Source organism: Ursus americanus, chromosome 4 (genome assembly GCF_024610735.1).
Source record: "Ursus americanus isolate L20-20 chromosome 4, mUrsAme1.1.p, whole genome shotgun sequence".
Classification (NCBI taxonomy): domain Eukaryota; kingdom Metazoa; phylum Chordata; class Mammalia; order Carnivora; family Ursidae; genus Ursus; species Ursus americanus.
Window position 1 is genome coordinate 31,499,958 of NC_142130.1, and position 27,825 is coordinate 31,527,782.

At 46.9% G+C, this 27,825-nt stretch overlaps 1 protein-coding gene across 1 annotated transcript; it reads right to left on the bottom strand.

Moving 5' to 3' along the window:
* Nucleotides 1-1,155: 1,155 nt before the first annotated feature.
* NRROS (negative regulator of reactive oxygen species) lies at nt 1,156-27,825 on the bottom strand. The gene is made up of 3 exons (XM_045812628.2): nt 27,638-27,825; nt 6,534-6,654; nt 1,156-3,348 (listed from the first exon to the last, which is right to left on the bottom strand). The coding sequence occupies exons 2-3, from the start codon at nt 6,639-6,641 to the stop codon at nt 1,378-1,380; spliced, it is 2,079 nt and encodes a 692-aa protein (XP_045668584.1). The 5' UTR covers nt 6,642-6,654; nt 27,638-27,825; the 3' UTR covers nt 1,156-1,377.

Consider the following 27,825-nt stretch of genomic DNA (forward strand, 5'->3'; position numbering starts at 1 on the left):
TCAGGCTCCATGCTCAGCGGGGAGCCTGCTTCTCCCTCTACTCCTCCCCCCTGCTCGTGATCTCTCTCTCTCTCTCTCTCTCCCTTTCTCTCAAATAAATAAATAAAATCTTTTTAAAACAACAACAACAACACAACACTGGACAGAGGCCCCAAGGCAACCTGAGGGATGTGCAAGGCTCTGGCTGGGGCATGCAGGCTGGAGAGCGCCACACTGGCGGGGGGGACGGGGGGGTACGGGCAACAGCTAGCTAGCACAGGCTGACCTGCTGCTGGAGTGTGGAGCCTTACCCAAATGGCCTTTTATGCCCCTGTAGAGCGGGCCGAGGGAAGTTTCTGCTTTGTCAAATGAAGACCACTGTTTTTCTCTCTCTGATTTGCCTAAACACTTCTGCTGACATTTAGTCTCCATGGTAATAGGAATCAGCTTGTGGGCTTTCTGTCCTCTCCCCACCCCCTCACCCCCAGCCCCACTCCTGCATTTAGCCCCTTTATGATTTGGTAGACAGGGATAAGAAGTGCAAGGACAGCGACAATTCTAAACTACCAAAAGGGCAAGGCCTGTGTCTTCATCTTTTCCTCCCAGGGGAGCATAGAAATTGCTCTCTCTTCACTGAGGGAAGGAGGAGAAGGAAACCAGGAATGTCCTGAGCGCAGATGCTCAGCCTCTGCTGAGTCGTGGTTTTTGCGAAGAGTAGGGGTAGCCTACAAGTCAGCAGAAGCCACTCCTTTCTACATTCCTCTTTCCTTTCTATCAGAACCAGGACTGTGCCTGGTGTTCGGTTTGTTACATGAATAAACTCAGGGCCCGGTTATCGTTCTTAACTTTTCCATGGAAGGGCCGTGTTTGGCGGCAGAGACTGCGGAGACTGCACGCGTGAACCCAGGGCACTCAGGCCCAGTCCGGCTGCCACGACAGCAGGTGAGAACCCTTATCTCAGACCCCCAGCTCGGGAATTCCTGTCCTTGGTGAACCCCCAGGCCACGGACTCTCCCATCCACAGGACAAGCTCTTGGAGCTGTTTTTGCCGACAGGGAGCTCTGAACTGCCACCCTCTCTAGTCACCTCCGCGGATGTCACCCGGGGGAGGACGCTGGAGAGTAATCTGAGTGAAATTACCAACAAGCATTAAAGAAAGAGAGAACACAAGCCGAGTTCGATTTAAAAAATATTTAAGAGACATGTGTTTATTGTCACAGAACATCACTTAATAAATATTTTACTGGGACGATGAGGATGGCTCACCATGATGGAGGAAGAGCTTAGGGACAACTGGGGAGGGAAACATGTTAAACGTTAACTTAAACCTCCAGTCACCAGCTGGGCCCTCCGCAGCAGATCTGGGGGTCTGGCGGGAAAGCGCCCCCCCATGCCCCGTCAGTATATGGAAGACCAGTGGCAGCGGCTCTTGATGACCTGAAGCAGAGGCTTCCTGAAAGTGAGGAAGATGACGGTGCAGGCCACCAGCAGGGTGAGGCAGCTGGGGAGAACGAGCACGAGGTAGAGCAGGCCCATGTCCACGCGCTCCCATTTGCAGTCCTGAGGCACGCCCCCGGGCAGCTCGGCCAGGCGGACGACCTTGGAGGAGAGGTTGCACGTGACCATGGCCCAGTCCGCGACCGCGTGCAGGCGCCGCAGGGAGCCCCAGCCCTCCACCCCACAGCAGTCATAAGGGTTCTGACTGAGGTAGATGGTCCGCAGACCTCTGGCGAGCCGCTCGGACACGGCCGTCCGGGGCAGGGCTGTGAGGGAGTTTCTGCGGAGATCCAGGCTCCGCAGGGCCGGGCTGCCCCCGACCCGCGGGAGGCTCGTCAGAGAGTTCCCTGACAGGTCCAGCGCCCGCAGACGCCCAAACCCGGAGAAGTCCAGCTCCGCGGAGCCCGAGCTGAGGCCCACGTTCCTGAGAGACAGGACCTGTAAGGTGCGGGCCGTGCCCCGGAGAGGGGCGACCGTCCCGTTCAGAACCCCCCAGTTGCCGGACAGGTCTAAGTGGGTGAGCGCGGTCCCCTGGAACGAGCAGTCGTGTAAGGCCCCCAGGCCGCAGCCCTCCAGCGACAGGCTCCTCAGCGAGGCCACGTTCCGGAAATCCACACAGCTCGGGGCGCCCAGGCGCTCCAAGCCGGCCGGCTGGGGGCAGAGGGAGATGGGATTGCGGCTCAGGTCGACTGTAGTGATGTTCCTGGCACCAGCGAAGAGGCCGGCGGGGACGCCCGGGAGCCGGTTGGAGCTCAGGTTGAACGAGCGGAGGCTGCGGAGGCAGCCCGGGAGGCCCGGGGCCAAGCGCAGCTCGGACAGCTGGTTCTGGCTCAGGTCCAGCTCCGTGAGCGCCCCCGGGGGCTCGTGCTCTCGGAGGTGGAGCGTCACCAGGCAATTCTGGTTGAGGTTCAGGTGGGAGAGGGAGGGCATTTTCTTCAGGAAGCCGTCGGGCAGGTACTGGAACTGGTTCTGGCTCATATCCAGGAAGCGCAGGTCGGCCAGGTCGCTGGAGGCGAACTCCTCCCAGAGGTTGACGGTGGTGACGTTGGTCACGTTGCCGTCCACGAGGAGGAACTGGGCCACCATGTCCCGCGGCGAGGAGGCGTTGTACAGGTCCCGGTAGAAGCCCATGTTGTTGTCCCGCAGCAGGAGCGTGCGCAGCTTGCGGCACTGGGGCAGGAGCGGGAAGAACAGCAGCTGGTTGTGGGACAGGTCCAGCGTCTCCAGCTCGAAGGCCGCCTCTCCCCCGGCCGCCAGGAACCACTCCAGCGCGTTGTAGCTGACGTTGAGGAAGCGCAGCTGCGTGAGGCTGAAGTCCACGATGCAGGGCAGGTTATTATAGGCCAGGTTGAGGTGTCTCAGCTCCGTCAAGCCATCGAAAGCGCCCCCCTCAATCTCGAAGATGTAGTTTCTCTGCAGATCCAGCTCCCGCAGGCGCCCCAGGCCCGCGAAGACCGAGTCGTCGAGCCTCATGATGGTGTTCCTCGCCAGCGACACAGACTCCAGCGAGGACAGGTTCCAGAGCAGGAGGGCCGCCATGTCTTCCGTCAGGGAGTTGCCCGCCAGGTCCAGCCGCCGCAGGGCCCGCAGGCCGCGGAAGGCGGCCGCCGTCTCCCTGTAGCGCTCGGACAGGGCGTTGTCGGGCAGCGCCAGGCTGCGCAGCCCGGCCTGGCCTCGGAAGGCGCCGCGGCCGACACGCTGCAGGCGGCAGCCGCGCAGGCTGAGGCTCTCCAGGAGAGGGTAGCGCTGGAGGGAGTGGTTCCACAGGGTGCTCAGCGGGTTGGCGTCCAGGAGGAGCGTCCGGGAGTGGGGCGGGAGGTCGCCGGGCACCGACTCCAGGTTCTGCCCCCGGCAGTCGGCTACTCCATCAACCTAGGTCCAAAAACACACCGGTCAGCGGGGAGGAGGCTCCGGGGCGGACGTTTATGCACAGAAACCGGGCTACTCGTGCAACTGCTGGGAGTGGCTCTAGAGATCACACTTCAAAAAAAAAAAAAAAAAAAAAAAAGCATAGGAAAATGTAGAACAAAAGGGAACTTTTCTTTATTCCTTACCTTCAGGGTGAAACAGTCCGCTGGGAGCTGAGTCCCAGGTCCCACTTACAACACACCGCGTGTCAGAGAAGATCTGAGCCCCTGTCCTTTGGCTTCTGAGCAGTGACAGCCGTGCTCACAGTGTGGTTTCAATGGCGCGAGGGATTGAGGACCAAGGCTGTACCCGGGTTTAAATCCTACCTCTGCCATTTATTTCCTATGTGACCATGGGCAAATTACTTAGCCTAATCTGTTCTTTCCTCTGAAACTTGGAGATGGAGAAACAGTGCCTACCTCAGAGGCCTGCGGTGGGATTAGACCGGAGGCCGCACAGAGCCTGATGCAGTGAACACCATTCACACAAACGGCCACTGTCGTGTCCTTATTGCTGTTACCATAACACCTGTGCGTCTAACAGGGTCAACGCCAGAAACCTGAGATGCTGTGGCTTCTTCGTCTCACCCCACAGAATTTTGCCTGGGATGCCTCTCTACATCCTCTACAAGGATTGATCAATATTACAGCTTAAGAGGACTTTAGAGCTCATCACCACCCTGAATGGTACAGAGAAATGGGGTCTGGAGAGAAGAGAAGAGCTAACAGCATTGCAAGCACAGGAGCCCGGAGCTCCTAATGCCCAATTCAGGGCCCTTCCACCACGACTGTGCAGCATGAGGAAGCAGGACGGATGGGCTGACCCTGTCCTATGCAGAAATCACGCAAGCCTCAGGACGCTTTAGTGCGGCCCAGTGTCTTACGAGATTGGAAACAACAGTCTGTCAGCAGAGGTCAGGTGTCCAGGAAAAAGAGTTTTAAGGGATAAGATAGAAGAATAATGGCCTTCCTTTTCAAGGATTGGTCAATAGGACAAGGCCAGGGATTGCAGGGAAAAAAAAACATTTTTTTTTTAACGAGACCACACTCTGCAAACTGTCCAGTGATCTACTTTAACCACCTCAATAATATGTGCAGACATATTGCTGTGGCAAGAAAAATAAATTTGACTACATTCTGTAAAACAACTCCATATTAGTTCAGTGCGTGAATAGCACAGTGTTAAAGAGCAAGAGGTCTAGCGTCAGTCCATTTGGGTTCTGCTTTTCAACAAATGGGTGACTTTGGGCTGTTACCTAACCAGTTGGGACCTTCATTATTCCACCAATAAAATGGAAATTATACTTACAATTTTCTCATAGGGGCTTTTTTTTTCTTGAGGATTCAATGTAATTGTTCATGTAAAATAATACAAAACCTAGCACGTAAGTGCTTGATAAATGTTAGCTATGATGATTAGCATGATCTGATTAATTAATCTATTGTTGAGCCTTGGAGTTGTTTCTGATTTCCAGAGGAACATCAGAATGAATTTGTCAAGTTCCTTTCACACTTCCCCTCCCCTCGAAAGTCTCTGGAATTTTTATTGGGATTGCATTCCAATTATGGGTTAATTGGGGGAGGATAACTGACATCTTCACAGAACTCAATCTCCCCATGCAGAAATAATGTATTTCTTTATCTGAGTAAATGTTGGTCTCCCGCTCACAGAGACTCTGTGGAGAGTGTTGTGGTTAGGGGCTTTCTTCAAGCAGTAGGACCTGTTTCAGCACCACTGCTGCAGCTCTGGGGTCCCACCTCTGCAATTCCCCGCAGCCCCACTGAAGGGCTGCAAAAGGACCACGTGGCTGTCAGAGCCCAAGAAAAGCTCACCAAGTCCACTTTATGATAACACATGGCTTAGGCAAGGAGGAGCACTGGAGATAGCGGGACTCGCAACCTCTCAGTCTTTAAGGAGCCACAGGGAATCCACTCTCTGAGCCCCCTGGCAGCCGACCCCTTCCCATGCCCACCAGGCTGGAGAGGGTCAGGCGGGGGTCTAGCCTGAACCCTGGAAGGCCACCAAAGGACTCACACTTTACTCCCTCTGTGTTCTATGCCTGATTCCCTCCTGAATTAGCAATTGTGAAGTTAATCTTCGATTACTGCTCTAAGGGACTAGTGGAAGTCTGAAGTTGTAGCAGAGAATAACAATAGTAAAACTAGATAAAACACGTAGCTCTTACTACATACAAGGCACTGTTCTGAGAGCTTTTTTAATCATCATAAAATGCAGTGTTATGGTATTTCTGGCTGGTGCCACTATTCCGTATCTTACATAGGAGGAAACTGAGACACAAAGTGCCCCCCCCCACCAATGTCACCAGCCAGTAAGCTGGGGTTTAAACCTGTTCTGGCTCATACCCCCCACTCCATACTGGAGTATATTACAGCATAGTGGTTAGAGGTTACTAGAAGTGGTTAAGAACCATGACCAGCTGGGTTTTTGAGATTTATCAGCATTGAATGTAGGTATTACCCCGACATTCAATTTTTCTTCCCAGTGCCTGGTATATAATAGGACCCAAGGAATGTGTATTAAATGTATGTTTCCCAAGCAGACTTTTGCTATCACAGACTTATAGGCAAGGGAGAAACTTTCCAGAAATGTGCTCAGTTGTTACGAGCCAAGTCTGGTTCCACATATAGGCCGAAAGCCCTGGAGAGGGTAAACTGTAAAAACTCAGCTATCCACTCCCTGGATCCTCTTGAGCCTGAACGTGACCAAGGACGTTGCCGTGCTGCACAGCGGTTCAAGCATTTGCTGCTGGCTCACACACAAGCTCTGAGTCAGGGCTTCTCCAGCCTTACGCCGCCCTGCTCAGGGATTCTGATTCCGTGAGTGGAGCTCGATCATCCAGATTCGTAACCAGGTGTTCTTGTTCCGGGTGACCGACCTCGGTCTCTGGGGCTTCCCGTCTTCAACAGGTATGAAAAAGATGGGGCAGGGACTGCCCGGCCTTCCCCAGGTGCCATCCTAACCTTTGGTTAAGCAGCAGCTTGCACACGGCAGCGTGCGGGCAGCTGCACAGTGATTCCGACTCCCTCATTCCCTGCCCTCTTGGCTGGACAATCCACCAGTTTTGCAGATGGACCAATCCTTGTCAGGACAGAAGCGACCGACAGCTCAGAGTTCCCGGGAAAACTTACCAACTCGCAGCCCGCTTGGGAAGCTGCTGTGGCCATTCCACTTCGATTTCTCCATTCCAACGTCAAGAAGTGAAAACCCAGGCAAAGCCAGAGGGGCAGTAACTCCATTTCAAGTGCAGCACTGTGGACAGAGGGCAAGGAAAAAGCGGATAAGAGAAGGACATCCCCGAGGGCTGCTTTGCACTCTTGGTAGAAGGAGCCGGTTCCCAGCTATGTCTGGTCTTGGAGGCCCACAGCTGTAAGGAGGTGGAAACCCACAGATTCTTCAAATACCTCAGGTTAGCCAACACTTTTAACCTTTCACTGCCACTGTAGACAAGATCTTATTTTTGTTTTGCCTCTCCCATCTGATGGCCAGGTGGCTGAACACTGAAACTTGTAAGAGCCCACCAACAGAAGAGAGAGGCAAGGGACTTGAGGAACCAGGTCTCAGGTCACCTGGAGTTTGCCATGTTTTGTAGGTCTGTCGAAGTTTTCCTCCCAAAGCTCAAACCTGCCTGATGCAATTGCCTGAGCTCCATAAATATTTTCTGAACAAATGAATGAATGAAAGAATGGTGAACTGGGATTGAAATATTAATTGTAGCTTCTGGTCCCATAGAGTTACTAAATATTGTGTTGACATGAGGCTTTTAGGAGGGTAGATCTCATTGGTTAACTCTTTTGAATATAGCCCTTTGAAAAAAAAAGGACTTTGATATTTTGCCTGGATAAGAGAACAAACTGAGGGGCAAATGAAAAGTCATCTCCAGATATAATAAGGATTATTGATGAAGTGTGGTCTCCAGCCCTCTTACCTGGCCAGTGAACACAGAACAGGAACTATGAGAAGGCTTAAAACTATACATATACCAACAGAATTTTAGAGCTAAGAGAAAACATAATGGAAATCTGGTATATTCTCTGCTATCACAGTTTTACAGGAGAACATTCAAAGGTCCAGAGATAATAAGGGCTTATTCAAGACTCCAGATCAACTTAGGAGCAGGGCTGAGAGCAACCCCAAGCTCCCCTCCCTAAGCTCCAGGATGAGTAATCAGCATAATTTCTCTTCCTGAAGGTGCTGTCGAATTGACTGGCCTCCTGTTGGGAGGGCGGGTGGCCCAGTGGCATTCGCCTCTCAGCTCTGTGTTCCTCACAATCAGAGGCAAGTGCCTGGTCCCAGCATTTCACCTGCTCCATCCTCTCCCCGACATCCCCCTGCCCCGAGAGGGACCACGGGGTCTGCTCCCTAGTCTTCTCCTAAGCTAGCAGCGCCAGCACTGATATGAACCTCCTCACCTATTCCAGGGGACCCAAGGACCTTTCTGCCTCACACATCCAGGCCATCTTGGGCCCCTTCCTCTTCTCTTTCTTTGAATGAGTTTATACATTTCTGAGGTTAACTTTAACTTCCCAGTCAGATCTGAATACTCACCAGTGAAAACAGACTAGCAGAAAAGCAAAGTGAAACCAGGTACATCAACTTTAGCCTTCACTTGAGGTCAGGTCAGCTCTCCTTACCACAGAGGGAAACTCTAACTCAGAATTAATCAGTCTTTGCTGGACACTGGGAATCCCCCTCCTGGCCCTCCTTCCGCTTCTGCGCCTGTGCAGGGCATGTACAGGGGCACAGATGGCAAAAGCAGAGCCATATGGGCTCTGGATGATCAGCGCGTGTGCACACACGCGTGCACACACACACACACACACACACACACTCAGAGACAGGAAACAACCTTGGGATCACTGCCCACCTTGAGATGAGGTTGCCAGACTTAGCAAATTACAGGATGCCGTTTGAATATAAGATAAACAACAAATAACTTTTTAGTGCAGCTGTGTCCCATGCAATATTTGCGTCATACTTATACTAAAGAAATTCATTGTTGATCTGATATTCAAGTTTCACTGGACATCCTATATTGTATTGAAGACAGACAGGGAAATGGGAACCATGGACTTGCCCCCTCTCTTCCTCCCTCACCCCCTCTGTCAGGCATGGGAGGTACATGCTGCTGTGACAATGACCCTTCCAGAACAGCCATTTCAATATATACCAAAATGCCAAATCTAGATGTGTACAGGGCAAGATTACGAATTTTTTCAAGAAGACTGTAACTCTTTAGACTGGAATGCTAGATAGGCCTGATGTCATGCCCAGAGTATAATTTTAATTTCTGGGTCAACGAGAAAACTTTTGCAAATCTAAAATATATTTTCTCCTTCCTCCTAAACTCAGCCAACCAGGAAAGAAAGATTATGCTGTTCCTTCTGGGTGACTCCTCTCATGAGGCAGCATGGGAAAATTATGGGATTTAGAACCAGACAGATCAGGGTTTGAATTCTGGCTCCAGTATTTGTTCTTTGTCCTTGAGCCATTCATATAAAGTCTCTAAGACTCAGATAATCCTTCTAAAAATGGGGATAATAATAACTATTCAGAGTTTTTATGAGATCAAGCAGTATATGTGAAAGTGCTTCATTAACTTTGAGGGTACTTAATAACATAATTATTATTTATGAGTCTCAAACACCATTGAGCTGGTTGAGTGGTTGTTATGTATAATCTCCAAGGTAATTTAGCAGTTACACAAAGAAGGGAAAAGAATGAAAAATTTGGATGGAAGAATAAATATATCATTATACCAACTGAATGTGTGAAAGTATGCTGGAAAGTTGCATTACAAATTCTATGTTAATAAATTCCAGAACAAGGTTAATCCCACTAACGGATGACTATGCTGGTTGAGAGCTGGTTGTCCTCAAATAGATGTCTGTACCACAGGGAGCTGACCTCTGAAGGCTGTTTCCCAAGCTTTGGGTGTCAGCTGGCTTCCAGCTGGTTCGGTCAATGGGAGGCACTAGGAGAGGTTAGACAGCAGAAGGAGGAGTGAATCCAGGGTATTCCTTTCCCTCTCTCTCTGCCTTGGACAGAGAAGTCCTTGAGCTTTTACTGGTGACTCCGAGACTCTAGCAACATCCTCCTGCCTCTATCCTTCCCCTACCTAGGGAAGATCACAGTCTCCTGAAATTGCTGACTTGTGGGTTGACGGTCTCCTTGCCGGTTACCTTCTTAGCCTCTTCCATCATGTGCAGCCAATTTCCTGCATTAAATTTCCTCTTTAAAAAATAATCTCAGTGTTTCTGTTTCCTGGTTGGACCCTGACAGATACAATGATGTAAGTGAGAATGGCTTTGGATCAGCCCTAAACAAAATGATACATAATGACCCCGAGAAGAATAAAAGGCTTTCAAAATAATAACCATTCAGGTTGAGGAACACTATTCCGGGAGTGTCTAGAAGGATTCCTCAGAGCCATGGCATTGCAAAGAGTACAAGATGAGTTTGGGTGCCAAATCTCACCGGAAATCCCATGAACCCTCTACTGTTCATACAGCTGCTTCCCCTCCACCCATAATCAACCTCAGTTGGGTGAGGACCACTCCACAGAGTCTCTAGCCGCAAGAGAGCATCTAAGCTTGTGGCAAATAATAACTGTCCCACTTCACTCCAATCTCTCTGACATCTTCTGGAAAATACATCCATTTATAAAGCCAAATCATCTTTTTTTTTTAAGATTTTATTTATTTATGTGACAGAGAGACAGCCAGCGAGAGAGGGAACACAAGCAGGGGGAGTGGGAGAGAAAGAAGCAGGCTCATAGCGGAGGAGCCTGACGTGGGGCTTGATCCCATAACGCCAGGATCACACCCTGAGCCGAAGGCAGACGCTTAACGACTGCGCCACCCAGGCGCCCCAATACAGCCAAATCATCTTAACTACATTTTTGGTAGAGAAAGAAAAGCAAAAGGAAAGTCATTGTAATGGAGGGCACACACGGCAGTATGACATTAATAATTTAAATGAGGTAACCTAGAACCTCCCCTCACTATAATTAAAAGGGTCTGGAACCATGGTTCCCATTTCACGGACTGTGAAGCACTTGTGGGAACCACAGAGGAACTGTAGCCCCAAGGAACTGCGAATCAACCCAAGTAGGCTTTGAATAAGTATCACGTCTCCTCCCGGTCTGGGTGACCACTGGGAAAGTCCCCTATATAAAAGCCGAGGTCCTGACACGAGAAGCAGATGGCATTAAGAGACTCCGCTTGTCTCTTCTTCTTAAACCAGATAACAAAATTGAAGAGTTCCTTGTAAGTGTGGAGGCAAAAAATGGTAAGTCCTCTTCTCTTTTACACAGAGTCTACAGTTCTATATTCTTTTATTCAGTTAACAGTTTCTATAAGGTCTCTCTCTATTTTATCCAGTCATGGTTTTCATGATCATGGCCAACACCAGAGACTGTGAGCTTCTGATTAATGCAAAGCTTTGAAAGACAAGGCTCTAGTGACCCAGGTGCTAGCAGGACATAAGTACTGTACCATGTCTGTACCACAGCTCACCTGGAAATATGAAGACTCTAAATCCTACCTTCTGTTAGAGTGAAGAAGTCCTCTTAGCATGGCATTTATATTTCTTTTTTACCTTCTAACTATTCTGTTTGTGTTCAGTCATCACAAAATGTCCTTTCTGGTTCTTCTCTAAGAAGTCCTTGAAATATTAGGACCTCCAATGCTTTACAGCACCCCCTGCGCAATCATTAGTCTTGGGACGAAGTTTTCTAATTGGCTATCATGGAAACCTGTGATTCCACCCATAGCAATCCCAGGTCTATAACAGTGTACCTTTTTAAAAACTTATGTATTTATTTTAAGTAATCTCTATACCCAATGTGGGGCTCGAACTTTTGACCCCAAGATCAAGAGTCGCGTGTTCTACCGACAGAGCCAGCCAGGCACCCCTATACAGCGTTCCTTTTTAGGCAGAAATACAATATAGCTTTTTGTCTGGTTTTTCTCTGTTCATACCTAGTTATAATAAATAAGTGGTGAAAACAGATTCATTTCAAAAAACAACACGAATCAAGACTGTATTCTAGAACAAGAGAACACTAACGGTGAGGAAGAAGATGCATATCAGCTGTAAAAATTCCTCTTTGTTTTAGAAGGTATGCTTGTTTGCTTTTTCTATTTCCACAAAATAGTACAGAGAAGCTCCTGCTTCACTGAGCTGAGTAAGGTGAAAGAAGACCAAGAGGATGGTCCTGTGGGCTGAACGGGACGGGAGCATTTACTCTTTTTGGACAGGGTGTCCCGATCCTGCCGGCAGCAGCTTGGCTGTACGCTTTGCGGGGGGGGCACTTTCCGTATCCATCCCCGTGCCCACCTCAGGTCTGGGCTCAGGACCGCTTGAATGGAAGAAGAAGGCAACATGCAGGCCAAGGACTGGGGACATGTGGGCGTTGCTTGCTTTTGCAATGGACAGGGAAGAGAGGGTTAGTGAAATCTTTTGACTGGTCTCTGCTTCTTGAAGTCCTGACATTTCCATGTGCCTGTCGTCACAAAAATCAAAATTGTTCAGGGTGAGGCGGCATCCCTAGTTTTGTTAGATCGTCTAACGCTTAAACATATATGCACGCTACTTATTTTCCCCAAATGCATGTACATTTTCCTGTATCGATAAAATAAAACTTTTCTTTTTTAAGGGTGATTAATTCCAAATAGTTTTCTGTCATGATAATGTCTTAATCAGCAGGTAGTAAAACACAACCACACATAAAAAAGGCCAATTTACAGGTATTTTTGTCCATAAAAAGATCTCCTCCTACTAAAAGTTTGGGAATACTAAGGAATAACTTTGACTTGAGTTTTGGTTTTGCTGTGTGGGAAGGCTTTGATTCATTTTCAGGAAAGGAGGCTGGATTTCTAATATCCAGGGGCACCCTGAATATCACCTCACTCCCACACTCTCACCTCCCCACCCCCTCTCACCACTGCTACTACAGAGCAGGGACTGCGCCCTCTTTGCTAAAGGCGTCATCAGTAAGTGTTAAGAGTGTTATACATACATTAGCATGTAATGGAGAATTTTCTCCTCAAAATAATCAAGAGAAGCTGAAAAAGCTTTAAACAAAGGGGGTCTTTGGAGAAAGATGGTAACTCAGAGGTACTGGTGTCAGAAACAAATATTCATAGGGACACCTGGGTGGCTCAGTTGGTTAAACGTCTGCCTTCGGCTCAGGTCATGATGCCAGGGTCCTGGGATCGAGTCCCAGCATTGGAGCATTGGTCTCCCTTCTCAGGGGGAGCCTGCTTCTCCCTCTGCCTGCTGCTCCCCCTTCTTGTGCTCTCTCTCTCTCCCCCTCTCTCTCTGATAAATAAATAAATAAAACATAAAAACAAACAAATATGTAGAGACTGGTCTGAGGGGAAGAAATCTCTAGAAGCAGAGAATGCACAAGTGCTGGGTGTGAATGTGTGAGGCTGACACCCGTGAACATGAAAGGCACGGGTGCTAGCTAGAGGTCCCCACAGAAAGGGATCTGCCTTTGTTTCTGTTTAAAAAAAATTTTTTTTATTATGTTATGTTAGTCACCATACAGTACATCATTAGTTTTTGATGTAGTGTTCCATGATTCATTGTTTGCATATAACATCCAGTGCTCCATGCAATACATGCCCTCCTTAATACCCATCACCAGGCTAGCCCATCCCTCTACCCCCCTCCCCTCTGACACCCTCAGATTGCTTCCCGGAGGCCATAGTCTCTCATGGTTCCTTTGTTTAAAAATAAAAGAGCAAATCCCACCTGGGATCCTGGGAAAAAGGGAAGGGCAGCTGGTCACACACCACAGAGAACAGATAATAAAGAACAGAAACCCCAGTCTGTGACCACTTCAAATAATTCCTACTACCAAGAAGTATTTGAAAGCCTCGGGCAAACAGCTTTGGTCTCTTTGATCCGTAGCAAAAAATTAGAGTGACTTTAGCCCTCACCAAATGTTCAAACTTACCATCTCCCATAGTGAGACCACCTGACACTCCGAGCTCCCAGGTGGGGCGCCTTGGGAAACACAGAGCCCCATCTCTGCAGTACCCTTGCCTAGAATGTTTGCCCTGGACGCAGTCATGAGGAAACAATCAGACGGATCCAGGCTGTACATTGTCCTACAAGACAACTGGCTTGGGCTCTTCAAAGAAGTCAAAGTCTTGAAACACAAAGAAAGGCAGTGGAGGGGAAGAGAGGGAGGTCTGATGACAAGCGAAGGAGTGTAATAACCAAGTGTAATGCATGCACCTCGAGTGGATTTTGGGATTTTTAAAAATCTTTAAGAGAAAAATTTGAGACAACTGGGGTACATTTACATGTATACCGAAAGATGTATTTTCAGATGGTATTACGTACAAATAATATTATCAGATTATTGCTAATTTTCTTAGGTATGAAAATGATTTTTTGACTATGTAGGAAAGTGCCTTTGTTCTTGGGAAATGCATGCTGAAGTACTTAGGGGTGAAGTTTCACAATGTCTACAATTTATGTAACCTACTTTCACATGGCCTGAGAGAGAGAGAATTAAAGCAAAATATTACCAAAAGATACATTTGGCATGATACTTTCTTTTAACTTCTCTGTAAATTTGAAATTTTTCAAAATAAAAATAAACAGGGAACATGAGATAAATGTTGGAGTTCCTAAAAGAAGAGGGGTAATCATGGTAATTTGTTGTCCCAGTATTTCTTAGAACATAATATTTTTCAAATATTCTCCTCAGAAGGGTGCTCAGTAAACATTTGTTAAAAATGCATATACACATAAACCTTAAAGATATCCTGAAGATTCTAGCATTTGACATTTAAACTAGAGTTTTCAGGGGCGCCTGGGTGGCACAGCGGTTAAGCGTCTGCCTTTGGCTCAGGGCGTGATCCCGGCGTTCCGGGATCGAGCCCCACATCAGGCTCCTCCACTATGAGCCTGCTTCTTCCTCTCCCACTCCCCCTGCTTGTGTTCCCTCTCTCACTGGCTGTCTCTCTCTGTCAAATAAATAAATAAAATCTTTTAAAAAAAAATAAAAAAAAATAATAAACTAGAGTTTTCAGGCAGCTTCTCTCCTATCTGGAAGGAGCACCAGAGTGTTAGATCATGTGCTCTGACCTGACGTACTAACATAACTTCCACTGTCCAGGTCAGTCGATAGCTCTGTCTGCTACACCTGCAGTCCCTCTGAGAGGCAGCCCTCAGGAAAACACATGACCTCCCCATCACTTCCACCTCTACCTCTGCCTCCAGCAAGCTCAGAGAATCTTGGGGGAGCACCTGACCAGAGGAGGTCAACCCTTACATGCAGCCAGCACCCACTGAGTGATCCTGATGCAGAGACAAGGGAGAGAATTAGGTAATTTTTTTTAAGTAGGCTCCATGCCCAGTGTGGAGCCCACTGCAGGGCTTGAAGTCATGACCCTGAGATCAAGACCCAAGCTGAGATCAAGAGTTGGGCGCTTAACTCACTGAGCCACTCAAGTGCCCCAAATTAGGTAAGGAGCAGTGGAAATTGGAGCTAAGAGGTATAGAGAGAAGGTACAATTGAATTTTTGAGGGATCTTGCTGTGAGAAAGCAGAAGCTATGAGTTAGATGACAAGGCATATGAAGAGAAGAGAATGAAAACAGTCAACAGAGGGCAGAGATCAGAGAAGGTGGAATAGGAAGAATGACAAGAGGGTGGGCCCTGCAGGCTGGGTGGCAAGAATGTCCTCTGAGGCTGCCTTTGGGGTTCCTGATGGTTCGCTGCAGGGTCAGGTCCATTTCTAAGTTCCATGTTTGCTCATGAGAGCATCCCTACCCCCCAACCCCCAAGCGCTGGCCCAGCTGTTGCATCTTGCCAACAAAAAGGAGCTAACTAAAATAAGATTTGCTCTTTAATAAGTTTAAGCACAAAGGACAAAATTGGACAACAAGGTGCATGCAGGTTTTATGATGCCACCTGAAAATTAGAGAAAGTGACTGAAATCTGAATCTAGCAATGTAGTTTTCAAAGTGCATCCCATAGGCAAGAATGTCAAGGGACGGGAAAACTAAAGAGCAAAAATTTGGGGGGAAACAAGATATTAATCTAGTCTTAAAGTATCTCCCTACAGATTACTTATTAATTTTGCAAAGGTGAAAATAGCAGTTTTATGGTGGAGAACCTGGCAGACACCTCCTTAATCAAATGGTCAAGTTACTGCAGGGCCTTACTGGGGTACTCGGCAAAATCTGAATATAAACCATGGATGAAATAACAGTATTATATAGAGGTGCCTGGGTGGCTTAGTCAGTTAAGTGTCTGACTCTTGATCTTAACTCAGGTCTTGATCTCAGGGGTCATGAGCTCAAGGCCCGCATTGGGCTCCACACCTGGCATGGAGCCTGCTTAAAAATGACAACAACAACAAAAAACAGTATTATATTAATGTTAAATGTCCAGATTTTGATCATTGTACTACATTTATGTAAGAGGCTAACCTTGTTCTTAGAAAATATACACTGAATTATTTCGAGGTAAAGGGCATATCTGCAACATTATTCTCAAATCATTCACAAAAAAAGCACAAAAACGTGTGTGTGTGTGTATTTTAAGTAGGCTCCACGCCCAATGTGGGGCTTGAACTCATGAGCTTTAGATTAAGGGTCGTGTGCTCTACTGACTGAGTCAGCCAGGCACCCCCATATATATTTTTTAAATAAATTAAAAGAGAAAGAGAGAAAACAAACATGACGAAATGTTAACAACTGGTGAATGGAGGTGAAGAATTTGTGGGAATTCTTTTAGTTATTTTTGCAATTTTTCTGTAAGTTCAAAATGGTTTCAAAATTAAAAGTTACAAAAAATTAACACCTAAAAGCACAGTTTTAGGGGTGTCTGGGTGGCTCAGTCGGTTAAGTGTTCAACTCTTGAGATCGAGCCCTGCGTGGGGCTCTGTGCTGGGCGTGGAGCCTGCTTAAGATTCTCTCTGCCCTGCCCACCACTCCACCCCTCTGCTCCCTCCCTAAAAAAAATAAAATTAAAATAAAAAAAATTAAAAATGTACTGTAAAACTAATTAGATTCTTGTAACAGGAAAATTGACTTATTTTGGGTACTGACAAATCATCATGTTAGATAATTGTAGACATCATCTCTGTTTTATGAGAATCTGCACATAAAACTAACTTGATTTGCAAGATTTTTGCTTGGAGAAATTGTACTGACACCAAGCAAATGGTTTAGCAAGATATATTTATTGCTTAAAATGTAGTCTGGAAAAGGAAAGAAGAAAGGGAGGGAGAGAGGAAAGGGAAAAAAAGAAAAGCAAGAATAACATTTTGGCTCAGACTTTAAATTGAAGATGAGGGGAGCCCAAGTCCTTCGTATCGAGGCCCAAAAGATAGATAGATAGATGATAGATAGATAGACAGATAGATAGATAGACAGATAAAGAGTCAAGATAAAACTATTCAACTTTTGAATAGTGAGTTTATAACTAGCTATGAAATCTAAGGGTATTCACACACCCAGCTATGAAATCTAACTAGCTATGAAATCTAAGAAAAATTTCTAAAAAGATTTAGAGACTTTGTGCTCTCTTTTCCTACAAATAAGCTACAAGGTATACTTTAAAAATCAAGACATAATTCACATACCATATAATTCACCCTTTTAAAGTGTACAATTCAGTGGTTTTTAGTATACTCACAAAGTTGTGCAGCCATCACCACTGACTAATTCCAGAACATCTGCATCGCCCCAAAATGAGGCCCTATACCCATTAGTAGTCACTTCCCCCATCCCTCAGCAACCACTAACCTCCTTTCCATTTCTATGGATTTGCTTATTCTGGACATCTTCTGTGTATTGAATCATACAATATGTGGCTTTTTGTGTCTGGCTCCTTTCACTTAGCATAATGCTTTCGAAGTTCATCCATGTGGTAGCATGAATCAGTCAGTGTTTCCTTCCTTTTTATGGCTGCGTGATATTCCATTGTCTGGCCAAATTTACCACATTTATTTATGAATTCATTAGTCATTTGGATTGTTACCACCTTACAGCTATTAAGCATAATGCATCTATGAACATTCATGTTCAAGTTTCTGTGTGGCCGTATTTTCAATTCTCTTGAGTATATACCCTGGGAATGAAATTGCCGGGACGTACCGTCATTCTGTTGGGTTCTGAAGAACTGCCGGACTGCTTTCCAGTTTCTGCACCAGTTTACACTCTCACCGGCAGTGTAGGAGGGCTCCAATTTCTCCTCATCCTCATCAACACTGGTTATTGCCTTTCGTTTTTATTCCAGCCACCCTAGCAGGTGGGAAGTGCTAGCTCTTTGGGATTTTGATTTGCATTTCCCCAATGGCTAACAATGTTGAGCATTTACATGTGTTTACTGACTTATTTCTACATCTTCTTTAGATAAATGTCCAAAATGTGTACTATTAATTCCAAAGATTTTTTAAATTTGATTTTGGTATTTTACGTGAAAGAAAATGAAGAATAGTTACAAAAGTAAAGAACCAGTTGTAGGGGTGTCTGGGTGGCTCAGTCGGTTAAGCATTTGCCTTCAGCTCAGGTCATGATCTCAGGGTCCTGGGATCGAGCCCCACATCAGGCTCCCTGCTCAGTGCAGAGTCTGCTTCTCCCTCTGCCTCTGCCCCTCCATCCCTGACTAGTGTTCTCTCTCTGGCTCACTCTCTCTCTCAAATAGATAAATTAAATCTTAAAAAAAAAAAAAAAGGACCAGTTGTAATCTCTGGTTGAATTAGTACATTCCTATATTTTGTAAAGAATCAATGTTCAGATGGCAAATATGTCTAAAAAGAACTTGCAGGGGCGCCTGGGTGGCTCGGTCAATTGAGTGCCTTCAGCTCAGGTCATGATCTCGGGGTCTTGGGATCAACCACAGCTTCCCTGCTCAGTGGGGAGTCTGCTTCTCCCTCTCCCTCTGCCGCTCCTCCCTACTTGTGCTCTCTCTCTATCTCAAACAAATAAATTTTAAAAATTTTAAAATAAAAATAAATAAAAAGAACTCGCATACTGAGGATTGGGGTAACATGGCATTTAGAATTTTGATGTGTGACTTCAGACCTCATAATTTGCTTCTCTGGCTTTCTCTGTTAATAATGAGCTTGTTAAAACATAGGCAACACAATGGCTTTTGAGGACCCTTTGCCCCCAGAACTGTCCTATACCCTGAAGATGGGAGAGAAAGTTGGCACTTTTTATAAAGGACAATTTTACAAAATTTATCAAAGACATTGAAAATGTGGATCACTTTTGATTCAAGAATCCCACTCCTAGGTGTTTATCGGGAGGAATTAGAATGTATGTAAAAATATTTTTACAGAGATATTCAGTGCAATATTAGTAATACTATTTTTTAAAAGTGGAAACCATCTACAAGTCCAACAATGAAAGAATTGGCTAAATATGTTATGATACAACCATATGATGGGAATACTGTGCTGCAGTTAAAAATACTTCAGTGGCAATATATTTAGCGACATGGAAAGATGTTCATGATAAAATATTAAGAAAGAAAGGAAGACACAAAATAGAATGTAGAGTATAATCCCAAGTTTGCTAAAGGAATATGCGTTCATCTGCATCTGTATGGAAAATAGTTGAAAAGCTACACATTTGAATCTCAGCAGTGGGGAGAATTGCACCTGATATCTGCTTTTTTCCATATCTGTATTTTTGCCTCTTTGTGTTTTCTAATTTTCCAACAATCAATTTCAATTACTACATTAAGACCAGTTTTAGGGCACCTGGGTGGCTCAGTCGGTTACATGTCTGCCTTTGGCTGAGGTCATGATCCCAGGGTCCTGGGATGGAGCCCCATATCTGCCTCCCTGCTCAGAGGGGAGTCTGCTGCTTCTCCTGCTAACTCTCCCCCCCCACTCCTCCCCCAGGCTCATGCTCTCTCTTTCTCAAATAAATAAAATATTTTTTTGAAAAAGACAAGTTTTGGGGCGCCTGGGTGGCTCAGTCATTAAGCGACTGCCTTTGGCTCAGGGAGTGATCCCAGAGTTCTGGGATCAAGCCCCACGTCGGACTCTTCCACTGGAAGCCTGCTTCTTCCTCTCCCACTCCCCCTGCTTGTGTTCCCTCTCTCACTGGCTGTCCCTCTCTCTGTCAAATAAATAAACAAAATCTTTAAAAAATAAATAAAAAATAAAGACAAGTTTTAAAAGAATGGAATTAATCTATTATTAATTAAAGTATATGCTATAATCAGAGTCTAATAAATATCACTAAAATAGAGAATTTCTTATAGGTACTTAGAACTGAAATTATTGTGAGTGTGCTTAAAATGATCATATTTGGAGTTAATGGAAGAAAAAATTTCATTGACTAATCCCTAAAGTAAGTTGTTTTATAGCCATTATTTTTCTTTTTCAGGGTCCAGAGGATTTAGATTTTGGGGCTTCATGTTCTCAGTCCAGCTTCTGGAAAGGTGGCTGTAAGGGTAAAGGATCAGCCCAGGCTAGGGGGACAGATGGAACAGGTTCAGAGCCTGGCTTGACCTTGAGTACATCATCCAGCTTCCGGGCCTCGATTTCCTCCCCGGGAAAACAGGAATCATAATGCCTGCGTTGTAAGGCAAATTTTCAAAGAAAGTTCAAAAAATAGTCTTTGTCATATTTACAGCGTCATCCTTGGCAGCTTATCGACTTGCCTGTGCTCAACCGCACCCAAGGTGGGAGCTCAGGGCTTTGTGAGCAGCTGGGTGTGTGAATACTTTCCTTTTGCTTCTAGGACTTGGACCCCACTCTTGGCCTGCACAAGTAAGCGAGGAGTTGTCCCATTTGAATTTGTTGGCGTGCTCCTTGGACATGCGGCTCCAAGAATTTATCTGAGAAAGGACACACCTGTGGCACGTGACTCTTCTGGCACGTGCACGGTCATTCAAATCTAGTAACTGACCATTTCTTTCAGGAGAACTGTAGCACTTCTGAAGGGACTGCCCACTGGTATTTTGGAGGCGAGAACACTCGGGTCAGAGAGATGAGATGATATGGACAAGATGCCACAGGGAACGCGGTGCCATAGTCTCCAAGCGCTGGTTTACGATACAGATGTCTGGTTCCCACCCAGACGCCACCTGAGCAACCAGACGCCACCTGAGCTTGGGAGAAGAAGAGTCTTCATCTGGGAGCAGCTGAGGTTCTGCCCGCACCTGGAGGGAGGCGGGAGGCCACATGATTTTCTTCTCTTGGGCTCTTCCTACGACAGCTCCGGGCAGCCAGTGTGTGGAGTGCTGCTTAAACACTATCCTGCCAGACTATGTCTCCTCCGGGCTACAAAGGAGTCAGCTGGCTTCCCTATGTGGTCAGGGTCAGCCCTTTAGAACGAACAGAGGTCAGTTCACGCTGTCCTGTTCCATGGCCACAGATTTTAAAAAATGCAAATGTGCTCCCAGTGGGGTGACAACACCTTGCTCTTACAGGGCTGGTGGTGGGAACGTGTTGTCACCTTTGTTTATGAGAGACCCACACTATCTCTGTAGACAGGCACCCGACCAGCGATGCATTAGTTTCAAACCTGTCATTTCCTTTCAATATCACAGGTTTGTTCTCTCTCACACTCCAGTGTGGCCGTGGGTGACAATGACGCTGTCGGTACTTTGCTGATCTCACAGGGTTGTGTCAAGACTGAATGAGAGAACGTGTGTGAAAAACGTTGTCAATAAAGGAAATGTGTGGACTTCATTAGTAAGACAAGGTAGTGTCAGAATTCAAGGGAAGGCACAGTTCCTCCGTGCAAACAGGGAGCTGGTGTTGAAATAAATAAGACAGAGGAGCAGCAGCACCTTCTCCCATCCATTTGAGCTGCGGAGTGTAGACCCAGGGATGTTCAGAGGAGGAGAGACCACCCAGAGTCTGTGGGAGACCATGGGCAGGAAAGGGGTTATAGGTGAGAACCGAGGCTTATTGCCCAGAGTGGAAATATATTTGCTTCCCAGACTCTCAGCTGCAATTTGCAACAGCTGATGTCTGTTGAGTGCTCACCTTGGGACAAGTGCTGCACCAGGTGCTTCACATGTACCCAACTCACAAAATTCTAGCAGGGAAATGTTATCTCCATTTCATACATGGTAAATTGAGGCTCACAAAGGTTTAGGCTATGGAGCCAGAGAATGTCAGAGCTGCAATTGAAACCTAGTCTGAATCCAGCAAAACTCAACCTCAATACCACAAGCCCCAGCCACCCCCAGATATTTGCTATCCATGACTAAATCATGTATTTTCACACACTGGTTCCTCTGTGGGAAAGGCCCTTTTTCTGGTCTTCTCCAGCTGCCAAACTCCTATTCATCCTACAAGGCCCAGTGCATGTGCCATCTTCTCATCACATCCTAATAGTTCAGTTGAGCAATGATTCATATAATATATTAATATAGTATAGAAAGTTGTAGCTCTTATGGAAGATTTTTGATTTTTTTATTATTTGATTTTTATGTTCATGAAAAGGAATATGAGCAGTTACCAGGCGTTGTTAGTAATTTAACTTTTCCCCCAATATTTTATTATGAACATTTTAAACATACAGCAAAGTCAAAATAATTTGACAGGGATTGCTGGTATACCCACCACCTAGATTCTACTCTTAACATTTGCACTTGCTTTTTTCACACAGCTATCCATCTACCTATCCTGCTGTCCATCCTTCAACCCATCTTAGTTTTCGATGCATTTAGAAACAGATTGCAGTCATCAGCATACTTCCCCCTAAATACTTTAGAATGCGTATCAAGTGATGTAACTAAAAATAAAGTTACTCCATGTTCAATCTTCTGGATCAGTTTAATTAATTTAATCTCAATTTAATTGAGATTGCAAAGGGTATTTGGGGAAAGTTTGTCTTGTTAAAAAAAAAATAAGATTTGATAATCACTGCCTCAGTGTCCTCAGCCAGAATTGGGAAGAACGCAGCTGACACTGCAGTGTGAATGACTGATACCCTCTTAAATGCACTGCTCTGCAATGGGTGTTTAGATAGGTAATGGTGGAAAGTAATAAAGTTTTCACGGTGTAGTTTCAGGATGGCAGGGGAGATCATTTCGTCTTTTTCAAAATCCCTCAAATTGTACTGGCCAGGTGGCTATGTGTTCTAAGGCTATTTTGTGTGTGTGTGTGTGTGTGTGTGTGTGTGTGTTTCTCAAAACCTATTTGAGGGGCGCCTGGGTGGCACAGCGGTTAAGCGCCTGCCTTCGGCTCAGGGCGTGATCCCAGCGTTCTGGGATCACGCCCCACATCAGGCTACTCCACTAGGAGCCTGCTTCTTCCTCTCCCACTCCCCCTGCTTGTGTTCCCTCTCTCGCTGGCTGTCTCTGTCAAATAAATAAATAAAATCTTTAAAAAAAAAAAAAACCTATTTGAATTCCAGAGGAATGGGAGTAATGTGATTAAAAACAAAAACAAAAACAAAAACACTCCCCCCCCCAATAACAATGGTTTTTAGGGAATTCTTGGATAAAGCCAAAACAGGTGGATTATAATGTACTGCTATTGGATAATAATGGCAATAATAGCACTTGAGATTGCAAAGGTTTCATACAGACCTTTGATCTCACTTAGCACTCTGCAACATTTCTACAGACTAGGCATTATTACCTCCAGTTTTTACTGGGGTAAAAAACACATGGAATCTACCATTTTAACCCTTTTTGAGTGTACAACTCAGTAGCATTAAACACATTCACATTGCCATGCCATCTCTCCATTATCATTCTCCAGAACTTTTGCAGCATCCCAAACCGACACTCTGCCCACTAAACAGTATCTCTCCGTCCCCCTGCCCTCAGTTCCTAGTAGCCACTGTTCTTTCTTTCTCTATACATTCGCCTATTCTAGGTCCCTCCTGTAAGGGGAATCGTGTCATACGTCGGTCCTTCTGTGCCTGGCTTATTTCATTCAGCATAATGTTTCCAAGCTCCCTCCACGTAGCAGGTATCGGAACTTCATTCCTGTTTATGGCTGAATAATGTTCCCTTGTACGTTTGGATCACATTGTATCTGTCCATTCATCCATTGGTGGACACTCTGGTTGTTTTCCACCTTTTGGCCATCGTGAATAATGCTCCCGCGAACATTGGTGTGCAAACATCTAGGCTCAAATCCGTTATCTCCATTTTACAGATAGGAAATTCAAGGCTCAGAAAGGGCAAAACCCAAACCAGAGCTGCGTTCAGGCCCGGGTAGGAGGTGCTGGATATGCACCTGCCCGGGAAGGGTACATGTTGAGTGAATGTTTGGCTGGGGCACAGGTTTGTATATGTCGGGAAATAGATATCCCATGAGCCAGGCCCCTCTCTTGGAACTGCCAGGCCCCCACCATGATCCTGCAACCAAGGAGGTAACACCTGACCCAGCAGGGCCCCAGGACCCTGTTTCTAGTGACAATGTCCATTCCAACAGGACAGTACCTGTACCATGCAGTATTTGATGTTCTGAATAGCACCCCTGAGTGTTCATGGGGCGCGGGGGCTTTTGTGGGGAAGAGATAACCTGTGAATGCCAGGGAGTGTACCTGTGACAAAGATGAGGGCTTTACAGTTCTGCAAAAGGAGCTAAAAAGCCTAGAAAAAATCTGGGCATTTAGAAGGAAATAAGAAGCCAGTATTACTAAATATAATGGAAACTTCAGTTTAGGGATTAGAGGAAGGGCTCGAGAACCTAGAACAAGAGAAAGGCCATCAGGAGAATCCCATGAGGAGGTCTCAGGGTGTCTGTCTGGGCAGCAATAGGGAGACCATTAATGTGTCTGAAGCTGAAGGAGGTGACCCAGGGCCAAGCATGGAATGACCTGAGGGGGAGAACCCAGCCTTGGCGTCTGGTGGGACCCTCAAGAAAACATTGGAAAGGCAGGAGAGACCCAAGGGACTACGGCTGGACCAGACGAAGAGTAACAACAGGGAGGACCAGGAGGAGCCAGTAGCCAGCCTGACATCTAAAAAAGAGTGACATGAGGTTACTGGAGAACATGATGTGTACCCCAAGAGGAGCCCCCTGCTGGCACGGTGGGTGCTGGGCTGCCTCAGACATGTAGGTCCTCTTGACAAGAGTCAAGGTGAAGAGAGCCCAAGTGCTAACTTCTGTGGAGAAATCCGCTCCCATTTCTTTTCTTTCCTGGAGGCACAGCAGAGAGTTTCTTGGGACACATAGCTAGCACCTGCCCAGAGATGTCTGGGCTGGGGCTGGACGTGGGGTGTCCCTGTGTCCTCCCAGGGCTTCGTGGCCATCACAGGTACTAGCCTGCTCCTCATGCCCACCTTGCTGCTGAGAACGACAGGGTTCTACTTCCTCCTTTATTCCCTTTGTTCGGTCTGGAATCACTCATGCACTGAAGTGAGAAGACACATGTGGTTTGGTCTCAGCACCTGACTGCATTTGCTCTGGATATCAGTTGGTTTTTCCTACCCACAATCATTTCTCCTTCTGGTAACAACTCCTCAATTCCCCTTTGAGGAAACCACCCCTTCCTTTTTCTTTCTTTCTTTCTTTTTTTGATTTTTTAAAAAAGATTTATTTATTTATTTGAGAGAGAGACTGCGCAAGCGAGCAAGGGAGGGGGGCAGAGGGAGAGGGAAAGACAGTCCCAAGCAGACTCTGTGAAGGGTGCAGAGCCTGATGCAGGGCTCCATTTCACCACCCTGAGATCATGACCCAAGCCAAAACTAAGAGTTGGACATTTAACTGACTGCACCACTCAGGTGCCCTTACTATTATTTTTAATTGTAAAATACACATATCATAAAATTTACCATCTTAACCACTTTTAAGCGTAAAGCTCAGTAGTGTTCAGTACATTTACATTGTCATGCCACCAATGCCCTTCCTTTCTTAAGAAGTCCATGTTTGTGTGGGTTTGACCTCAATCCCTGGGTCCAAGGAGGGGCCTAAGCACCAGGCTGGGTCCATCAGAGCCTCTATTTCCCCAACCACAGTGATTGGTTTATAATGCATACATCACAGACGACAAGCCCATCAGAGCCAACAAAAGGATTGTTGTTAGAACTATTGGGAAAGAGGCTTTCAGTTCCTGCTCCAGATACCAGCCTGGTGGGAACTAAGCTTGGAGCTGCAGTTCTTTGAATTCATGGAGGAACGGGACAATCTTTGCCACCAGCTTTAGGACCTGCCTAATAACAGAAAAAAGCAAAGCCGGCAATGTTTGAGCACCTGGACCCAGCCATGTCTGAAGCTATTCCACATAGACTTTTTGGTTATTTAGAACAATAAATCTTTTTTTTTTCTTTCTGAAGCCGGGCTGAGTTGCGTTTTTGTCATTTGCAACTAAAAGACCCCTGAACTCATGTTTACAGTTGCTTGTGAAGCTTGATAAGATCCAAGTACCAGTGTCCTTTACCCCTCTCCTTACCTTTGTGAGCGTTCAGAGAACATCACCTAGCCTAGCCCAGAAGCCCCCACACACTGAGCCCATAACATTTGTTCAATGATGTGGAGAAGAATAGTTTGAGGGGTGGGAAATGAGTATTATAACGAGGTTCTATCAGAGGCAAAAATATCTGTCACTAATATGAAAACATGTCACTGAGCATCATTGACCATACGGCATGTCCTCAGAAAGATCATGTTTTTCAGTCATGGTTGAAAGCCTACTGTCCTCTCACTTATGTGGTTATAACGTGGGTCTGAAGACAGTGCGAGGCACATCTAGTGGTCCGTCCAGGAGTCTAGTTTACACTTCGTGGCGTGGGTGCACACGGCAGCCAGAGCGAAGATGATAATTGGGACTGGCATCACTCTTCTGTGATGAAGACAGAAGCCAGGGACAGACAGAGGTCAACGCATTCCTCTCCCAGGCCCCAGGCGAAGCCCCGCTCCCTGTTTGGGAGGTTCCCGCTCTTGGACGACAGGTGTGAGTACTATGTGGGATCAGGTTTAAGCGGGTTTTCATGAAGTTCCTATGAGGGGACCCACTAGATGAAAGCACCTTCTTTGTGAAACTGACTTTTTTGTTTTGTTTTGTTTTTTTAACCTAAAGGCAAGAATCAAGGTTTTGTTCTGTTCTATTTTGGGTTGTTTTGTTTTTCTTGGCCCATGATTCCCTAAATCACCCCTAGGAACTTTCAGACATACCTGCACAGACCTATGGGTGTGTGAGGAAAATAAGTCTCAGGGCTATGAAACCCCGCGAATGGTCAGCATCCACAGGGGCCGTCCGCCGGCACAGCCAGCCGGTGAAGGGGCACACGCGATCTCGCAAGGCCGGCTCTATGTAGTGAACGTGTCTACCCTCCAGACTCCTAGAGGCTGCACTCATCAGCAAAGAACCCTCTGGTGGAGTCCCCTCCGTTCCCCTGGAAGTGCTCCGCTCAGGACCAGTCCTATCCAGGGGCTCTGTTCTTAGCATCCTGCTCAGCTTTGTCTAGTCCCGGGCACGGCTGGACACGTGGCCACCTTTTCTCTGGGGCAGAGTGAGCCAGCAGCCCATTCCGAGGGCGATACGGAGGAGCTGGTCAGGGGCTCCTTACTTAGGTCAGTTCCCGAGTGCATGGGGACACTGCTGAACCCTCTATAATCTGGCCCACACAGAGAGGCCACCAAGGCTGGGAAGAGCACTGGACAAGAGGTCAGACGCCTGAGGGTTAGTTTCTCTCTCATCTTTACTAGCTGAGAATCAAAGTAACAGAACCCTGCAGAATTTCCCAAGGACAAATACTTTGGGGAAGGGGCTTTGCCTGTCTTGTTCAAGTTCTATCCCCAACGCCTCCAACATACCCACACCCGTGAAGACAGCCCTAAATATGTGTGGCTGCGAACGGGTCTCAGTGCCTTCATCTATGAAATGGTGATTCTCAAACCACGTTGTGGGGAAGGAAGGGAGACCCAAGCACTCAGCATACGGAGTGTCCACAGAATAGTCTCATTACCGCCAGTCACTCAGCCCAGGGAGGGAGCATTATTGTTCCCATTTCACAGACGAAGAAACTGAGGCTCAGGCATTCTCCCCAGAGAGCCAGGACTCAAACCCTCAAAAGAGGAATCTGAAGCCTCCACGGCTTTCACCCCACCGCACCGCCTCTTTCAGCTCGGAGCGCTCCCAGAAGGAGGCTTTTCCACCTACCCGGAGCCGTGGGCCCCAAACTGAGCACAAGAGCCGTGGCGTTTGGAGGCAGCAAGCCGCAACTTCCCCGTGCGTCCCGGGCTGCGGGCCACGGGCACTGACCTCCGATCACGCAGCGGCGCCCGAGCTCGCCCACCCCAGCAGGGCCGCCCCGCAGGAGATACTCACGGCTCCCGCAGGCCCAGGCGGCTCCGCCGGGCGCATCCTCTCCCGGGGCTCCGGCCTCCTCGAGAGCAGCCGAGCGCGGGGCTGGGCTGCCTCCTCTCCCTGGGGCATCAGATTATTTTAGCACTTGCGGAAGGAACGGACGGAAACTGAAGTCACATGGAGAGCGAGCGGCTCAGCGACTCAGCACT